This window comes from Acanthochromis polyacanthus, chromosome 12 (assembly GCF_021347895.1).
Source record: "Acanthochromis polyacanthus isolate Apoly-LR-REF ecotype Palm Island chromosome 12, KAUST_Apoly_ChrSc, whole genome shotgun sequence".
NCBI classification, from domain to species: Eukaryota; Metazoa; Chordata; class Actinopteri; family Pomacentridae; genus Acanthochromis; species Acanthochromis polyacanthus.
In genome coordinates this window covers 20,015,974-20,035,439 of record NC_067124.1, presented here as the reverse complement: position 1 = coordinate 20,035,439, position 19,466 = coordinate 20,015,974, and the positions used below count along the sequence as shown (strand labels likewise).

General features: G+C 43.6%; 1 protein-coding gene across 1 annotated transcript in view; it reads left to right on the top strand.

Moving 5' to 3' along the window:
• Positions 1-1,510: 1,510 nt before the first annotated feature.
• The window catches only part of cadm4 (cell adhesion molecule 4), a 146,638-nt gene continuing 128,682 nt past the window's right edge, over positions 1,511-19,466 (top strand). Inside the window, exon 1 of the mRNA XM_051956658.1 lies at positions 1,511-1,907. Coding sequence (XP_051812618.1) covers positions 1,835-1,907 — 73 coding nt within the window. The 5' untranslated portion in view covers positions 1,511-1,834. The remainder of the gene's footprint in view (positions 1,908-19,466) is intronic.

Here is a 19,466-nt window from a genome sequence, read left to right as displayed (position 1 = left end):
GAGTTCGCTGGAGAAGCAGGTGTTTTCCCCTCATTACTTCCTGACAATGCCCCATCTGGTGCTAGGGAGCTGCTGCCACCGACTCCCTGCCAACCCGGGAACAAACACTCGCAGAGAGGCTGACAGGGAAAAATGGGAAGGGATGGGGATTGGGGAATGAGTGGGGCAGATATTATCCTCTCCAAAACAACAAGGTTAAAACTTGTGTTGAGAAATAACATCACCGAGTGGAGAGAGCCTGAAGCTGACACTTTAAGATCTCACACAGATCCATCAGAAGAGGTCAGATAAGGAGCGAAAGTTCAAAGCGTTTCCAGGGAAGTAGAAGATAGAAACATTAATATTAATATTAATAGACTGCTTTGATGCTTTACTGCCTGTTTGAACTTCTCAGATTGTTTGAACTAAACTGACCAAAATGTCTGGAGGATTTGTGATAGATGAGAGAGAGGCCAAAGCAGATTGGAGACCCATAACGTGCCATCTCTAATGTGACCTGAGGGGGGCGCCAAAGATACAGTTTCCAAAAGATGCCTTCAAGCCTTGTAGGCTATAAGTCCATAGTAAAACACTAGATTAGGGAGGGAAAAAGAGATGTGGAAAGAGAAACAATTTTCATAATGGAGCAGCGCTCTCTGACTGGAAAACACAATTATGGGCAAACTGTGGCCACAGCATGAGGGTAAAGTTAAAGAGCCCCTTTAGCAGGATCTAATAGCCCCTGACTACAGATGAGCAGAAACACTGACTCGTCCGTGGCACAAGTTTTTGTTCCGGGCCATTAACGTCATTGGGAAAGGCGATTTAACGGAATACACCCAGGTCTGCTCCCCTCACTCCTTGATGAGTTCTATGCACATTTGGAGACAAAGCAGCTCCTGCAACTGAATTTAATCTCCAAACACCCAGAGGCTGTTGCATAAACTTATTTGGCAGTGAGTTTCCTCTAGTTTTCATCACCAAATAGGCAAAAAGTAATTACAAAAAACAACAACAGTACCGCAGAGTAAGTACCTCCAGCTGGACAGAATGTGAGTCCTGGGGAGACACGTCCCACGGACCGGCACGCACTGGATTCTTAATCTGCATAATCTTGGTGGTTGATTGATTTCAGACTGAAATTAATAATCTCAGTATTGTTGTCTTTTAATTTTAACAATAAAAATCAGTTTCATTTTCGTTATTTGAATCATTGGGATCCACATCCTTTGCAGTCCTTGGGGCGGAATTTGAAATAAATTGCTTATTTGCGTCGGGAAATTAATGTTGGTTATCAATCACATTTAGAGCGAATTGATTTCAATTAACTGGAAGATGCTTCCCTTCTTCCCTCCCCAGTTCTTCCTCTTGTAGTCAGGGGCTTCTCCTTGTATAGCTCATTTCTTTTTAAAAAGCCCAACCCCTCTTTCTCCTCCGCACACCCCTCCACCTGCTCCTGCTCTCTGCGATTGGTCAGAAAGACGCACGGACCCGCCCTGTTGGCAAGCTTTGAAATACATTTACAATGTAAAGTAACCGAGAAAAACCGGCCAAGCCGTCATACATTCAGGCATTCAGCAGGAGAGAGAAAGTGGGTGTGTGTGAGAGGCAGCATTACTGTGTAAAGAGCTGCTGTTACCCTCCGAGCGCTTGATAAAACACTCACAGTCGTCCACGCACAGGAGCACGCGTGCGCGCTTTCGCACACACACACGCTCTCTGACACACATACACACACTCAGACAAACAGAGACGCTGAAGGCGCAATCGGAGAGTGAACCTGCGGGTTCATGTCACTCTGATTTCTCCGTGGAAGAGGAATACTCAGGAAGAGATCAGAGGGGGAATATCAGCGATGGCTTTCGTGACCGTGTGGAACTACTGCGTCCCTCTCACCATCATCACAGTCGCCTGCCTGGTGAACACTGGTAAGGCTCGAACGGGGGAGAGTGAGGGAGTGTGATGTGAATGGGAAGAGTGTGATGCGATGGTGCTTTTTCCCGTGCAAGTTTGCCATCCGCTGAGAACCGGCTGGATAATGCTCCTGAATGCACCTTGTCTATTGTGACTTATCAGCCAGAGAAGAAGGAGGAACGAGGAGTGCACGCCGGGATAAAAACACGTGAACATATGGCAGGTTTCAATCATTGTTAACATCCCACCACGGGGTAATTGGAATGAAAGCTCTTTGCGCTAGTACTTACTTGGGTATGAGTCACTGTGTTGACCACTTTGCGCAAATTGCTAAGCTGGAAAAATCCCCTAACATGCCCCAAGATGAAAACAAAAGTGAAAGGCGCAAGCTTGTTGCCACTTTTTTTTTTTGCCCAAACGTAGAAATATTCTCTGAAAGATCCCACGCTCCGTTGACCCTCGTGCGTCACAGCATTCACACAGAGTGGCCGTGGATTGGGATGTATGATATCATTGTATCACTGCCTCTGTGTGTGACAGGACGGGAGCCCGTGCGTGTACAGTCATGCATGCACACGGCTTTGACAGAACATATCTGATAGCCACATGAGAGCTCACAACAAATGCCCGCAATGGACCAGACGCGTGCCACACACACACACACACACACACACACACACACACACACACACACACACACACACACACACACACACACACACACACACCAGAGTCAGCAGTGGTGGTGTTTCTTCCTGCTTTTCTATTCTGCAGCAGAGCGAGGCACTGAAAAGACCTTTGAGACCTCACCTTATCAGCTACAATAACATCTAACAATCTATTACAAAGCAGCGTAATGGCACCTGCTTGTGCCTTTGTTGCTTTTCCTCTCCCCTGCTGGCACACCTCAGCTTATAGTCCTGCACTGCTTCCTTCATGTAGCCTCTAACAAGTGCAGCTGCTGCAAAATAGGGATTTGATCATGACTTTGAGCAACTTCGGTCTGATATTCTGGGCTGTCTGCTTGGATGTGAATAGGAATATAAACTCACAAGAAGCCTTATTGAATTTCACCCAGAGCATCGGTGATTCTGACCGAGCTGGGATGATGAAGTCCATGCAGATGTTGCTTCTCCTGGTTTGTGCGTCTGTGGGGCTTTGTTTACGTTGTCCTGAGGCAGTGAAAGGGTTAAATGCCAGGTTGGGGCACTGTCACAGTCAGACTTGTGTGTTGTGCCGTTGGGATGATGTCTGTTGCACGTAGGCTGCACCTGTACCACCCCATAGACATTCTCCTGGCCACACTCCTACCAGCCTTACCATGGCCTGCCTATTGATTTCTTCACTGGGCCGTGTTTGTGTGTGTCTGCTTGTGTGTCTGGTTCAGGAACAGTGGTTGCTTGATTTGTATGCATAAGCTGCAGTTGTTTGTATGTTAGTCTAACAGGAGTCTTGTGTGAGAGGTTTGTGTGCGTTTCTGGGTGCACATTTATGAATATACGTCTACGCTGCGAATGTGCATCATGTCAGTTTGTCTAAATGCGCCTGTGTGCTGCTTACAGTGCTGAGTTTTGCCCAAGCTGCGGGCAACCTCTGCTGGGGGCTGCTCACTGATCACTGTCATTAATCTAGCCTCTGACAGGGGCCAAGAGAGACAGGCTGGGGGATTTGGGGGTGTCAGACGCAGGCGGTGCGTGAGGGGAGGAAATGTAAGGATGTTTGTGAACACGGTAGAACATTTTGACATAAACTATGTGTGCACTAAATTTCTTCTTTTTAAAGAAATCACCCGTGTTTTGGTCATTTTTCTTCCATCATTCTTAAGGAGAGGAACAAGGAGGGAGGGCTTTGGTGGTTGTTATTATTCCGGGATAGATTCGGACAGATTGATTGGGTAGATAGACAGATGAGCGGAGAGATAGATGGAGAGGGTGCTGTGAAGATAGCGAGGCTGGAAGTCTTGGCCCTCCTTTGTAGAATGAGGGAGAGAGAGAGGGATGGAGTGACGGAGAGGGCAAGAGAGGCAGAAAAGAGCCAAAGAGAGGAAGAAAAAAGGCAGAAAGACTTCACAGTATGTCTGACGGGCAGGCCTAAGGGACACATGCACACAAACACACGCGCATACACACAGAGTCAGTGCCGTGTGTTTGTGCGCAGGGTGCATGGCTTTGTGGAGGGCCCTGAGCCACAGCAGCTGTGGGCCAAACTTAACACGGCACGTACAGTAACAAATGCCGTTAACTCCACCTCTGCTGCAAGCCCACCCTTAATCGCTGCCCTCCATCACTCCCGTTCTTACACCTCATCCCCATTTCTCTCCCTTGCCTCCATTACCACCTGCGTTATCGCCGTGTGCATTAAATCACCTCCATTTGTTTATTTGAATGTGTGCAATGAGAGCCATCCGTTTGAGCTTGTTCCCCATCATCCTGTTTGGACCTTGGCTGAGGCTCTGGTGGTTGAAAAACGGCAGCAGTTGGACGTACTTGTAGGAGGAGATTTGAATACCAATTATAGCTGGTATATGTGTGCAAGCATGCGCACACACACAAACACGCATACACAGAAGCCATGCATAAATCAATGTCGCTGTGAGTCACAGAAGGGAGGCTTGGCGTGTAAACACAAACATCAAGGGAAATGCTGTACAGAGCGAAACTAAAAATATGGACATGTATGAGCACACATAGGTGCAGAGATGCACACCTTGCCTATAGACAAGACAAGACACATGGAAGCTTCTTCTGTACATCAATGACCCTGCTTACATGTGAGAGTTTGAGCTTATTCGTAGTTTTTGATGCTTGTCAGGCACAGTTTGCATCATGATTGCCTTTTGCTTTCTTCAACGTTGTGCTGGGCTTGCTATTTATGTGTCTTTGTTCTTTGTTGCACGGAAAACGTCTTCACCGTAAGCCAAGGTTTGTTCTTTGATCCGAACTTTGGAGGGTAATTTACTCCTAAAATAAAATAAACTTGTCGACGATTTAATTAAAAAGAGCAAGACATCCCCTCCGTGGTGTCTGAACTGCCAGCGGAGAGAAATTAGTCTCAACACGGTCAGGCATGTGTATCACATGATGTACAAATGAAAAATTAGATTTACAAACGTGTGAAATGGTGTGTGTATGAGTCTGAGTAATCACACATGCACGGTCCAGTCCACGCATGGAAAGAGACCCTCAGACCGAAATAATGCATGCAGGGTGCAAAAAAGGACTGGCGAAAATTTTGGATACCTGGTGATTTTAATAGACAGAACAGCTTGTCAATCATAAGTTAGAACACATATTAAGTGCTACAGAGTAAGCTGTAAATGGAAATATATAGCTTTAATGAGCTGCCGCAAAGCGGTGGACATGTTGGGAAAATAGTCTGTCCAGTCAAAAAGCAGAAAATGGGCAGACAAACAAAACTTCATGTTGGGATTTCCTCTAAAATGAGTATATTGGTAACCCATTGTAAGCCAAACAAGGTAACAGTGATACTTTCTGCATCTGATAGTTTGGTGCACTGTTCATCTTATCATTCTTGAATAACTTACATTAACGTTATGGCTCTTGATCTGTGCTCATCACTCGATTCATGCACACATTTAGCAATCTGTATGTAAATGAAAAAGAACATGACACATATTTTTAGACTTTTGTATGCACAGGGAGCTTGTCCAAGGCAAAAAGAGTTGAATAGTTAAAGTTAAAAATGTGTATCTATTCACATTGTTATATATGTATTTGTAAAACTATTTTACATACGTTCAAATAGATCATTATTTTGTGTGTGGATTGAAGCATGTATTTGTACCCAGAATTCTGCAAAAATTGCTAAACACATTTGTAAAGCTTATTTTTCATTTGCAGATCACGTAATGCACGTTTGTGAATAATTTCAGAGAATTCCTTTCCACACAAAGGCCCAATCAGATTTCATTGTTATGTTCTTTCGTTTCCTCTAATTCCCTGTCTTTTGTAGGTCTAAATAGGTCTAAATAATTGGACAACCTCAACTTGGCAGTGCTGGCATGCCCATCAACAGACAAGAAGCTGAAATGAGCCTTTTTCAAAAAAAAAAAAAGGGAAAAAAAGTACTGCCGGCTGCTGTTGTGCGGGGGCCTGATTGAGCAACTGATGCAGTTAAAGGGTCCTGACAGGATGGCCCACTATCTCAACTGAGCAACTACCCTGGCAGAAGCTCCATAAACAAATTGAGCTGTGTTGCTCCTTGGGAAAGTCACAACTGCAAGAGTTGTGGAGCTTAGTGTGGGCTGGTTTTATTCTCCCTTAGGCTTTTATGGGTCCATTAGTCAGAAGCAGAAGTTTCTAAGCTCACCGTTTAGCATAGGTGATGTCTTTTGCAGTAATTATGTCATAATCTGCCCTCTAGTCTTCAGTACAGTCCATATCTCCTTGTTTTGAAGTGCTGTTGTTTCACACAGTGATTGCATCTCAATAACCCCCTCCAGCATTATAGACCAGGTCCGGACAGGATTTTATTTTTGACATTGACTTAAGTACAAATAAAAGGAAATAAGATGTTGTCAGTCATGTTGTTACTTTCGCAAGGACGCATCATATGACTGAGTCATCAGCCATCCCTTTCACATCCTATTAATGCTGTGTTTCAGTCTGTGTTTTGTCCTCACAGAGAGGTTCATGCAAACAAAATACATGAGGCACTATGATTGAAAGGGGCACACAAAGACACCAATTGGTAATTGAATCCTTATATCTCATTTGACCATTTGTTTAATTGTCCATTAGTGAAACTTTCTGTCAATCTAATCAGGCCAGCGCTAATGTAGAAACACTCTTTATGGCTGCCACCTCATCTCCTTCCCATTACTATTCCCCAGACAGTGCCGCTTGTGATTATCATAATGGTGATCTATGTCGTCCTTACGTGTCGCTCTCTGAGAACAACTGGCGTTTCACCAACTTTGCTGCTGAAGTTTTTTAATGCTGAGTAGGACACCAAGGACGTCTCCTTCATTTGCTGGCATCCGAAGCCTGCCAATCAATCCCGTTCTCTTAACTCCATCTGATATGATTGGCTCTGTGCAAAAGCGAAACGCCCCCCTTCGGTGCAACTTTCCGTTCTGTGACCCGATGTCCCCTGAGCCAGCAGCTTTTCTCCAGCTGCTGACCCCTCTCACTGTATATTTGTCTTTGCCATGGGTTTGTGAAATCAGTAAACAGTGATTGCCTCTGCATGGCTTCTTGGCACCACGCACAAAGGCAGTTGCTATGTATTCTTTCTACTGGGGTACAAGGTGTACTGATGTCGAAGCCAGTCAGTGCTGAATTGCAGTCGGGTAACAGAGACAAAGAGAGAAAAAAAGGGGATCCTGACTTTGAAAAAAAACATTAAAACATGCCATGGGGTGAGCATTCCTCACTATTGGTGAAGCAGTTTCCATGACTTTAAGTAAACGTTTTTACCTCCTGCTTGGCCCTGGGCTTGTTTAACAGCCTCCCTTGCCGCTGTGACACCTGTCTGTGCAGCTCCTGCAGGGCACACCGCTAACATGGCCAGACAGCGTCCTCCGGTAATGCCCAGTAACCAAGGTGATTATCCCCACTCAGGCACTGCAATGAAGCCCTCACCAGCCGTGATTGGACGGGAGAGGTTGATTGAGCCGAAAAGGGCAAGTGCCTAAAATTGAAGAGCTGAAAACTGTGTACTCTGCTGGTGCAGAGGCTAATGCACATCCCATCTACAAGGCTTGATGAAGAGACCAGCGGAGGAAAGGATGGCGGGTAATGAGGTGCTCGTCCAAGGGTAAGGAGGATCAGAAATGGACTTAAACTTAGGTGAAACTGTCAGGCTGGGCACAAGGTTGCCAACAAGACCCCATTTCCCTTTACCCTTGGGAGGTCTGTTTGTCCAGTCGAGGCTGGTTGATGAAGAGTGACCGGGCTTAGCGGGGGCACCAAGGAACTGATGGGGTCACAGAGGAGGAGTGAAAGAGACACAGGGGGACAGGGAGAGATGGCTGGCTGCACAGTGTATAAAAGAATGAAGGAAGAGAGCAAGGAGGGGAGGGAAAGTGCCGGGGGCATGCGTCACAGACCAGTGGAGCAGGGAGGAGCGGAGCAGAGGAGAAAGTCAGGCAGAGAGAAGTCCAGCAAACGAGTGAATGATTGCAGGATTTCAGCTTGAAAATAGAAGGGTGTAAAAAAAAAAAGACAAGAGAGAGGGGGAGAGAAAGCAACCCCTGTGGTGCACAATGACTGATTTGTGAAGTTAAAAAAGGGAGGAAGGAAGGAAAGGGTGAGATTAAGAAGGTTCGCCTAAGCAGGAGAGTACAGGGTGCTGGTGTGAGAAGAGAAACAGGGGTGAGGAGGAGGAGAGACAGAGAGATGGATGGTAAAATACAGAGATAAAGACAGAGAGAGGTCGAGCACTGTGTAGGTGACCACACCTGAGAGACAAGGTGTCATGATCGATGAGGTCACAGTGTGCACATACACTCTCACACCCACATGCACACAAACGCAGGCAAACAAGTTTTGAAATTGTTTCCCAGCAGCTCATGGCCAGTACTCCCACTTTCAGCGGAGCTACAAAGTGCTTCAGCTTGGAGAATTAAACACCCACACACGCACAGGGCTATTCATCTGTCTGCCATTTAGAATCCTTCTTCATATCATCACCATTAATAGGTTTGCTTTGATGAGATTGTCGGATGCTGAAAATTGCCAGTCAAAGCAGTGCACTATCTTCTGGGAAATCAGATGGAGATTTTCAGAAGGCGGACACAACAATGCTGAAGAGGTCTCAGATGAGTTTTCTATCTTAGAAAACTCTCAAAATGTCTCTCCCACGAGTGGCAAATTCATTCGAGCCATGGCCATGTCTGGCATGGATAAAGCGGTAGTGTCAGATGCAGTGGTTACAGAAACATCAGTGGTGACAGTTTTGCGACTTATTCAAACGCAATCAAACCTTCATCATAGACATGAATGTTTAATCATTCTGAAAGCATTTGAAAATGGGTGAAAACAGAGCATGTTGGCTTAAAAAGAATGTATTTGGTAAGCAAAAGATTATCATAGATTATCTTTGCAAATGTTACTGTGCACACTTTAAAAACCGAATGCTATCATTCAACAAAAGACAAGTGATAACAGCAGCTGCCAATAGATCAAACCCAGATTGCCCAGCTCCATTCTGGACATAAGCCAAGGGATTGTTGACACAACTACTGAAAAAAAAATCTACAGCAGCTTCCACTATACCTCTTCAACGCTCCTCTACACTCCCTCCCCTGCTTGTCTCTGTCTGTTCTTCCGTTCATCACTTTCTCCGGCCTACGACAAGTGCCTCAACATCAGGAGTAGTAAGCTTTGATCCACTTCATTAGTAAACCATAAACAACCATTAATTAGAGGTAATTAATTAGCAGCACATGAAAACAATCCTCGAAAACTTGGCTGCTCTCAAAGACCCCCAAGTGCTTGTAGGAAGTAAAGAGTGAGAGAGAGCTGGACAAAGAGAGAAGAAAGAAAAAGAAAAAAATGGAGGGGAAAAAGCCTGCGGTCATGCTTAATGTGCTGGTGTGAGATTTACCGCAATGATTTGCTGGGCTCTTTTGAGATTCATAAGGTCATCAATTCATGCTCTGCTTTCAGCAGGGCAAAACAAAAGTGAGGCTATGCAGCCGTCTGCACTGAAGTAAACAGAAAAGAAAAGAAGCTGAGCCAAATTGGATTGGTGCTGCGATTGTTTCTGCAGAGATTGTTACAGTTGGCAAGGCCACTTAAAAAGTGGCCAAGCACCAATGACCTTGAGAAAAGCTCTGACTGACTCTCTCCCAGAGTCAGTCTCCTGACTCTGAGCACCTGTAAGGTCATTTAAGTGCCTGACTGCTGATTCACATTATGGCCATTAACAGGTACACCCCGTTTCCCCTCACCACCTGTAAAGCATCACGAGCAAATGGAAACTGTGCCTCGCTCAAATCCACAGACATGTTCCGATCCCTGTGTCCATCTGTTGGGCGAATAATGTTATCATTGACCACAGAAGGACCATGTCTCTCCTTTCTGGCCATTGCAGTAGAAAAGTGGAACCAGCCTAGAGTCTGTGATACTGAGTGATTTTGACACAGGCCTTGGGCACTGGGCACAGTTGCAGAGAAACGGTGGTTCATAGCAACTGCCACCCGCTGGGCCATACTGGTGAACTGAGCTGTGAAGCAGCTTGCGGGAGCCGGTGGGGTTCTGTGTATGGTACCAAAGACATTTTTAGCTTTTGTGGACTCCGTAGCCATGGACAGCAAGTGGTTTTTCTGCCTGCAATATAGGTCCGGCACAGTACACACAGCACGACATTGTCGCCTCTTGACTGCATACCCAGTAACATACTTTATTGCAAGAGAAACTAATAAAAGTAAGCTGTAGGGGAATGTGCTTTCATTCTTGATTATCTTTTTCTTTTCCCAAAGGCCTTGATGGATACTATCTCTCCTCCATTTATCAGAGTTGCTCTGTCTGCTCTTACAGTCTGTCCAGCTCGCTGTACATCTGATCTAAAATGAACCAAGATCTGTACCATATGATTCATGATTTTTTTTAACAGTTAGGTTTTTTCCTGTCATTGAAATTGACAGCATATAGTCAGTATGTGTTTCACGTTAGGATGCAAAATATGTATACACAGTGTATTTCTTCTATTTTGTCTTTAAAATCATTGCAGATGCTGCTGCTGGCATCAATCTGCGAATCTTGGTATAACATTATTGTAAACTCAAATTGCTTGAATCTGCCATTATGTCAAGTCACTATGAATCAAAAGCTCTTTGATACATGCTGGCTGCCTCACTTCAAAAAGATGGAGGGTCACCAGTCTGAAAAAAGCAGGTATAAATGCATCTGCAAAAACAACCAGAAGACAAAGATAAATTCAAACGTTAGGACTGGATGCACTCAGAGAACCGAGGAGCACTAGACTGTATCTCAGTAATGTGTCGCTGTTGGTTAGATAATGTTGCCATATGTGAAGCAAAGCATTATAGGAAATTTTGTGCAACAGTCTTGGATAAACATTACTTTGAATCAATGTGTTGGTTTCTTAAAATTCCATTAGTGTAAAAGAAAACTATTTCAATTGAAGCAAATTGTCATGCCATTTCAAAACAGCTTACTTCTTTCTTCTTGAGGACACTTTATGTTTACGTGGCGTCCAGAGTGTATTGTGGTACAAAGATCAGACTCAGTTATGCTGACTTTCTCACTGTTAATTCATCATTAGCTTCAATTAAAGTACATATGAATGCAATTCATCAAGGAAAAGAAAACGCTGATATTTTTAGTGTGGAAATTACAACGCATTTCAGCCATCCAATTCTGCTAACTTTGCAGCTATTATGCTAGTCAGTCGAGTTACACATCAACATAACTAAAGCTATTCAGAAAACCTTACCGGCCTGTAAACACAAAGCAAACCTACAATCTCAAATTGAACAGCAGTTAATAGTCATTATAATACATATTGGCATTATCATTGCATTCAATCAAAACAAAGACATCAGTAGAAGAAGTTAGAAGGTCAAATTTAGTTTTATATCAGAACTACTTGTATATGCAATTAGAACTGAAGCTTATTTACCGTGGAGATGGATTTCAGTTGTGGTGAGGAAAGCGATTTATGAGCTTATGGGGAAAATTAAAAACAAACATAAACCACTGGTAATTAAAAAGCAGGTTGATCCCAAATGATGACTGATGTATAAATCACTGGCTGGGTTACAGAACTGTACTCAAATCTGCAGCAACGCAGGCAGTTTTGCAAGGTGGCTGAGGCACGCACGCACAGAATTGTTCCCAAATTTGCATATATACCAACACAAACATTGCACTGCACTCAGGAGACAGTCGTGACCTTTTGGAGTTTTTTCAGAGTTCTTCACTACACTGCTGTGTGTCCTGATGCTCTCTGCTTTTTCAATGCTATGTTCCCTCTCTGCCCCAGGATATTCGAGTCAAATAGAGTGACACACCTGGTGATTGTGTTCCAAATAAACCCGCATATTCAAAAATACACATACACTGTCTTTTCATTTCTTTATCCTCGCAGCACTCTTTGTCGGCCTTTTGTTCAGAAACAAACCTGCTTTTCACACTTGATTGCTGTACTTCTTCCCTGTTTTTTTTCCTGCCTGCCTTTTTTCATTCACCCCCCCCCCCTCTTTTTTTCTGCCCCTTCCTTCTCTCTGATCCATCATTCCCAATTCTCTCACAGTGTGAAGCTGGTTCAAGGGCCTCAGCAGTGACTTAGTGTCTTTTTGTTTGTGCTCACCACGATCACTCAAAAGCCTTTTTATCCCTCCTGCCCCTCCCTGTGTGCCTGTCTTTCTACATCTAACCTTGTTGGTGTACTTAAATGCCAATACCCATGTCCACGCACACCCTCCTCCGTGCTCCAAGTGAATGCGTCTGCATGCATCTGTTCCAACTGTGACTGAGAGTTTGCAATGAGAGGGACACTCAGTGATATTTGGAAAGACAGATTTTGGTGAAAGGAGGGGGCGTTTCGTTGCCAAGACCGCTTGCTGATGGATATTTTGGCTAACAGTCTCTCCTGCCTCCCTGCTGTTTGCACACCATTTCTCCCTCCTCTTCCTATCTACCTCCTATACAGTAGCTGCAGGCTATAGGGATGACAGGGCCAGGTGTGGAGACATAACACTGAGAGGAAGGGAGAGAAGGGAAAAAGGAGAGAAAGAGGATTGACAGGGCCCAGGTGGCCAGCTTGAATGCCTGTGTTTTTGCTTTCCCATTCTCATTTGCATAGACAAAATGTTTTTTATCCCCTCTGTCTGACTCTTTACTTTTTCACTCTCTTTCCATTTACACACGCCACATCAATTCATTTCCAATATTATTTTTGTTTTCTCCCCGCCTCCTCTGCTGCCTCTGTTCCCATTTCTCAGAATAAGTTCCACTTCCACTTCCTTTCCCTTAACTTTATGTTTTCTTTTTATAGTCAATTGCCTTTTTCCCTTTTTTTTTTTTTTTTTTTACTGCACCTCCAGATTTACCTTCTCTCACCATCTCTTTTGCTGTGGGCTTGCTGAACTGTGCATTTTACTTATATGCTGTGCTGCAATATTCTGGAGGTGGAGGCTTATTTTCAACGTACGTGCCCTTCAGAGACCGTGCAGTCCCCCAAACCATCTCCATTCATCTCCCACCCACCTCCTCTTTCCCCCATGACTGTTTGCAACAAATCCTGCTCCCTCTCCTCCAGCCCCATAACATCTTTTATTTCTCCTGAAGCTTGTGCATAACTTTGTGTTCCCATTATTTGCAGTAAAACTGAGTTTGGCTCCTTTATAGTTAATTATCATCTACTTCCTACCCATCTTTTAAACAGGCCATCACACACAAACACCCATGTAAACTCTATCGTTCTTCTCTTTTCTTCTCTACTTTTTTCAACCTCAGTTCTTTAACGTCTGCAGGACCTAATATCACTATTATATATCAGAATGCAACTCTGCTGCTTGGCCCGCTCTTGACATATTGGTCATTTTACAGTTGTGTATGCATGTGTTTGAAGGAGGCTAAGTAGTATTCTGTGCACACATGCAGGCACATACACATGCTGCGTTGTCCTGGTGGTTTTGTCATGCCAAACACACCCCGACTGGCTCAGCTTGACACATGATAAAGTGTGCATAAGCAAGCATGTGCACTTAGAAATATATTTTCTATACAGTTTTGATACTTTTTTTTCAAATTGAATACACACACACACACCTTCTTTTAAAAATATATACCAGGTTCTCATCTATAAAATTTCACAGCATTATACAGGAGCCCACATACACATTTATATGCACATATACACACTTATTTCCATACACACACATAGAGAGAGAGAACAGAAGAACAGCCATCAGGTTTTCTCAGAATTGCTGAATTGAGTTATGTAGCCTGTCAGTCAACTTCCAGCTCCCACACATACACGCACCCCTGACGGATTCCTACTACACACACACACATCCGCCTGTCTGACGGTGCATCTTTCGCATGGGGAAGGGACTCAATTACGGTGAAGGTGAAAGAAGCAATAAACACGGCACAGATACAGTGAGGCTCGCTCAGCAGCACTGCAGTCAATCACAGAGCCAGGTAGGTAGCCGCTGCCACTTTGCTCATCCAGTTGTAAAGTGCTGGCAATGGCCAGAGGTGGTGGATGGATCGAGGCAGGGAGAGAGAGAGAGAGAGAGAGGAGGGGTGATGGGGGTACAAAATGCTGCCATCCGATCCTCCCGAAAATTATGTGGCTGTAACCGACTTACATGGACTTGCCGCTGAGAGGACAGAGAGGTGGGATGCATGGAGGGAGGGAGGGAGGCAGTAGGAGATAACAGCTCGCCTTCATTCCAGTCCTCACCATACCCACACAGAAAGTTATGTTTGGTTTATATATAAACACACAAATACACACACACACACACACACACACACACAGAGACACACAAACGCACATTTCTGATCATCACTGGCACTGCAGCCTAGCTACATGATTTGGTCACCCACCTACACGAGAGGACCAACAGCATAATCACACAAAATAATCCATCATTTGCGAGGAATGCATCTGTTGTCCTTTCTCTCTTTGTGTGTGTGGGATTTTGTGTGAGGCTGATTTAGCAAACACCTTGCCTGAAATAACTGTTGTTACCGCCATTGCCAAGGCAGTAGAGGTTGAATATATCGTGCACGAATTAACTGCTTATTTCAATCAGCTGTTAACAAGTGAAGTCCTGAAAACGACTGCTATGAATTCGCTGTCCTGCTGTCGTTGTTTTTCTGCATGAAGGTCAAAGACAAGTTTTAATTTTAAGCTTACACATCCATCTATATGGATGAGGCATTTTCTGATAAACTGAATTAAGGATAATTCAGGTCTATTACAAGTGGATCTTGTGGGATTTCTAACATTATTTCTGTTGCTTGTGATGACACTGTGCCTGCCCAGTTTTTTGTTGGAATCCAGGAACACATCAACCTTGCTGAAAAGTCTCAGTTGAGAAAAAATTATATTTGTAAGATGACCATATCAGCAGGAGACTAACTTTTCAGGTATCCCACTGTAACTGGATTATAGGACCGAGTTAAATTATTATTGTTTACAGACTGGCTTCATGCATTGACGATGACCTGCTGTACTCACTGCAGTTGTACAGGTACACTGTGTTTTACTGAGAGACTATTACTAATATTTCAAGTGCCCTTACTTTGGTTTCTACTTCGAAGTAGAGGCTTAGATTGGCTAAACTGCTGGCTTGTTTACACCGAAGGCCCTGACCATTTTGTTTTCTTACTTTGATGAGTGCAACATTACTCAAAAGTCATGGCCAGCGCTTTAAAAATAAGCCCCAAGTTGGAATTATCCTTCCAATGCCAGTCCCTGGTTACAGATATGACTAAGCTGGGACATAAATGTGCTCATATTTATGATATTTGGCAGCCTTGGGCATGTTCCCTGACAGTTAGTGGGTTACACCTGGCAGGCTAGCCAAAATGTAAAATAAAAAAAAAAAAGAAGAGCGAGACAGATGACAAAATTCAACTGCATCTCAGCTGTAACAGCCACCCTGTCTGTCTGTTTGGCACAGGTGGTGCTTTTTACCCAAGTGTCAAAGAATGCTGATAACCTCTCTGAATATTTAAATCCTGCGGGACGGTGATTTGCCTGCAGTGCATTCCAGCTAAGTACTTAAAACGTGTCTGTATGATCCAGAGAAGGCACAATCTGTGGCTGTCAGTGAATCTAATAGACTCTCACATACTTGTAGTTGCTGATGTTCTGCCATACACCCTCCCACACATACACGTATGCACAGTCCTGAAAAGTTTTCTTCACGCCCCGCATTCCTACGCACACACGGAGATTCAAGTCAACAGATGGAGTTCGGTACATATTTACTGTACATACATGTCCCTTACACAAATTGCTCATTTTAACTTATGCACCTCGTACTGTGACCATTTAGTAGTTACATTAACATCGCACGAAGCTAGACCACAGCGGAGAGGGAGTGACAACCTACTGAGAATCTAATAGTTCCAGCAGCTCTCTCACTCACCTGAGCTACCTTTCGATCCTATCTGTCTACCTCCATCTTTTATTCATTTCTGTTCCCCTCAGCACATCCGTATTTTTCCCTGCCTCCTCCTCTGTCTCAGCTCTCTCCACCTTGTCCGCCTCTGAATTTACCACCAAGGCTTGCCTTTTGGCAGTTCCTCCTCCAATTCGCCCGCCCAGCTCTTCTCCCCCTCTGTGCCTTTTTCCTCTCGTTCCTCTTGGCCTCCCTTTCCTTCCATCATAGTCTCTTTTGCTCAGCCTCAGTATTGCATCCCATTCTTTCATCCTTGGCCCAAACCTCTTCACCTCACTTTCTGTGTCTCACTCTGCACCTTCTCTCAGAAGCTGGAGTTGGCAGAGAGTTGGGCATGAAGCCGAGAGAAGAGGGGAGGGAAAATAACGGCACGGGTATATTGAGGTCAAGCATACGGTTAGGTAGAGACCCGTACTGTATGGAGCCTCACAAACACACAACTGCCAGCTTTAGATTAATCTTATTAATTGCTTGTGTGGAACTCGAGGTTGTGACACTCTTGTTATTGCTTTGTGTTATTAATAAAAAGAGTTACAGAATGGAAGGGCTAGAATCAATAAGCAGCCTTAAAGGGAAATTAAACAAGGACAGAAGGGGACAGGGCGCAGGGACAAGCTTGGTGCAGCTCAGACATTATTAGTTGCTGCTGCCCTTTAATGAGGGTTATTTAATGGGCCAGAAAACAGGCGCACACAGCAACCAGCAAACTGAATGCTGATTTGCAACTGCAAGTACAAACGAAAGGCTGACAAAACTTCTTTTATACTGAAGTGGAAACAATGAGGGTGAAATATGAAGGTGCCGGAAAGAGCAAAGAACTTGGCCGAGACCCTCCAGCCGGCTCACCCTTAAATCCGCCACGCTCACTGTTGCTCGGGTTTGTTGTTTTATTCCACGTTTATCCTCATTTACCTCTCTGTGCTCTGGGTCTTTCATTATCTCTCTTCCTCCCTCTTTCCCGTTTTCCCACAGTGGCTACTTTTATGGGAAATGTATTCATTATAGGACAATAAAGGCCTGATTGGAAAAAGTGGACCATTTTTTTTTCTTCCGTAGAGTGTGCAGAAAAGTGCAACAAGAGGCAGAGGGAGCATGTGACGGCATTATACACCCGATGGCTTAACTCAAAGGTAGTGCTGATTTTCTATGCGCTGCTGCTGAGCCCACGTCATTGTGTCGGAGCACCCTGTGATAGAACATTGTTTTTCACGCTATTAGAGTTGAGCAGAGTTCAAGGAATTCGGCTGTGCTTAACGGCTGTACACCGTTTGCAGTGTAAAATATAGAGCAATTCGCTGACGGGTATAAAGGCAGCACGGGTTTCAGAGACACCTTGGCTCCATCATATTTCCATTCACAACTGTCTGAATCCATGTGTGACAATCGTTCAATTAAATGATGTCTCCCCTGTGCGAATACAGCAACGATCCACTTTAATAAAGACATCTCGAAGGTGGATGACAGAGACGAGTGGAACAAAGCAGACACGGAGCATCATTTACGTGGTGTTCAGCCCACATTATCTTTCCTAACTTTACCTTCCATTTTACCTCCTCTGCTCTGATTGGCAATGCTTGTCCATACTTCACAATCGTACACCTACACACAGAAAAACATGTCGTCTTGTAGGTGTAAACATTCTCAGAAATGTTGTGCTGTGCATCTTGATGTGCATTACTCCAGACACTTATTCTGTGAACAGAACAAAACGTACTGCAGATATTTTGGTTTTAATGAATAGGTTGATGAGGAATAAAGTACAGAAATGCCAAAGATGTGTTAAGGGACCCTTTGCAAGTTTAGAGGCTCCTCATCCAAACTTCTCATTACTCAATAATAAAAAATAATATATCAGTCTCAGTCAAGTTGCATTTCAGTTCCGTAATCAACAACACTCTAGTGAGAAGCATATGGATGCAAATTATTTTTTTCTTTTGCAATACTTTTGATGATTTTCTTTTTGATTAATTGCACTTTTTCTACCACCTCTGAGCAGAAATTGCTTGCACAGCTATTCCTAACTGGACTTAGTTGAATACTGCACAATATGTAATAAATGTTTTTATGGAGCAAAAAACATGACAGAAAATTAAAAGTACAAAGTTCGTGTTTTTACTAAAGAAGAAATATTTTGTGATTTTTCTCTGACCCACTTCACATTTGTATTGATTAGTTAAAAAAAAACAACCAAAAACTGTTAAGGCAGATACTTATTAAATTCTTAGAAAAGCTCTTTTTTTCTTTGATTGAAAACCAGTATATTCACTGAAACAATAAAACCCTTGTTCTCCACCGCACATGCACAGTGAAATGATGAAAGACAGATTGGTTGGGGAACGTTGTACTACTCTGTGAGACAAAGATGCTTTAATTTAGCTAAAAATTAAACTTATATAATGTATAACACTCCACACAGTGAGTTACATTTACAGCTCTGAAATATTGCCCTCATAATACACCAACAACAGAAGCATTTCATATTAAGTGCAAAGGTCTGCCTTGAAGAATAGTTTAATCTTCGGCTTAATATCAGAATTTGTCAACTACACCTGGGAGCATTTCACTGAGCTTCCTTACCTGAATGGAAGCTTTGTCTGTCCATATGAACATAGTCTTTTCTAAGCAGTGTAAAGTCCTGTCAGCACCACTAAAACTACCCTCTGGGTGTTTACAGGTGGAGGCAAACATGGTGTTAAAAAGTCAGAGGCCAGATGATTCAAACCCAAAAGTCTAATTACTCAAAAGCAGATATATACATGTGCAAATGCTTTTTCTATATTTATTAACTCCTGCATATGAATTGCTCTGTCTTGTTTATCTCAAGTCAGTGTGAAAATGCACGTAAGGGCACATGTAATGCCTGTTCACACAATTACATAATAATGGATGTCAGCAAATCCCTGTTTGACCTTATTTGGACACAAACCAGACTTGTTTTGTCCTCAATCTGGCATTGGCAACATCTTCTGACAGCTCTACAGCAGTCACTTTGCAGTTACACACGCATTACACACTGATGCCTTAACAGTCTAACCAGGCAACATGTGCATCTCGTTATATGATCTTTCGCATGTTATCCTTACATTGCATCATCGTATTGGAGAACATACTGTATGTTGACTTGTCTGCTCACCAAAAAATGAAATCATCAGAAAGATGCTAATGCATCCGTCTAATAATGCTACATGGAGCCGTGTTGCGAATCTGCTAAGACTGACAGTATGATGTGCTGGAAAGATTAAGGCTCCAAATAAAATGTCGCCCAAAGCCCAAATTCCTTCTTTGATGTTATCTTTCCCTTCGCCACATTGCATTTCACACTTGGCTCAGTGCACTCATGAAGGTCTCTGCGAGCATGGCGTAAAGTATGTGTGAAGGGGAACGCTGAAACAATTACTTGTACAAAATGGATGAAAAAAGGAATCAATTTTGGTAAATA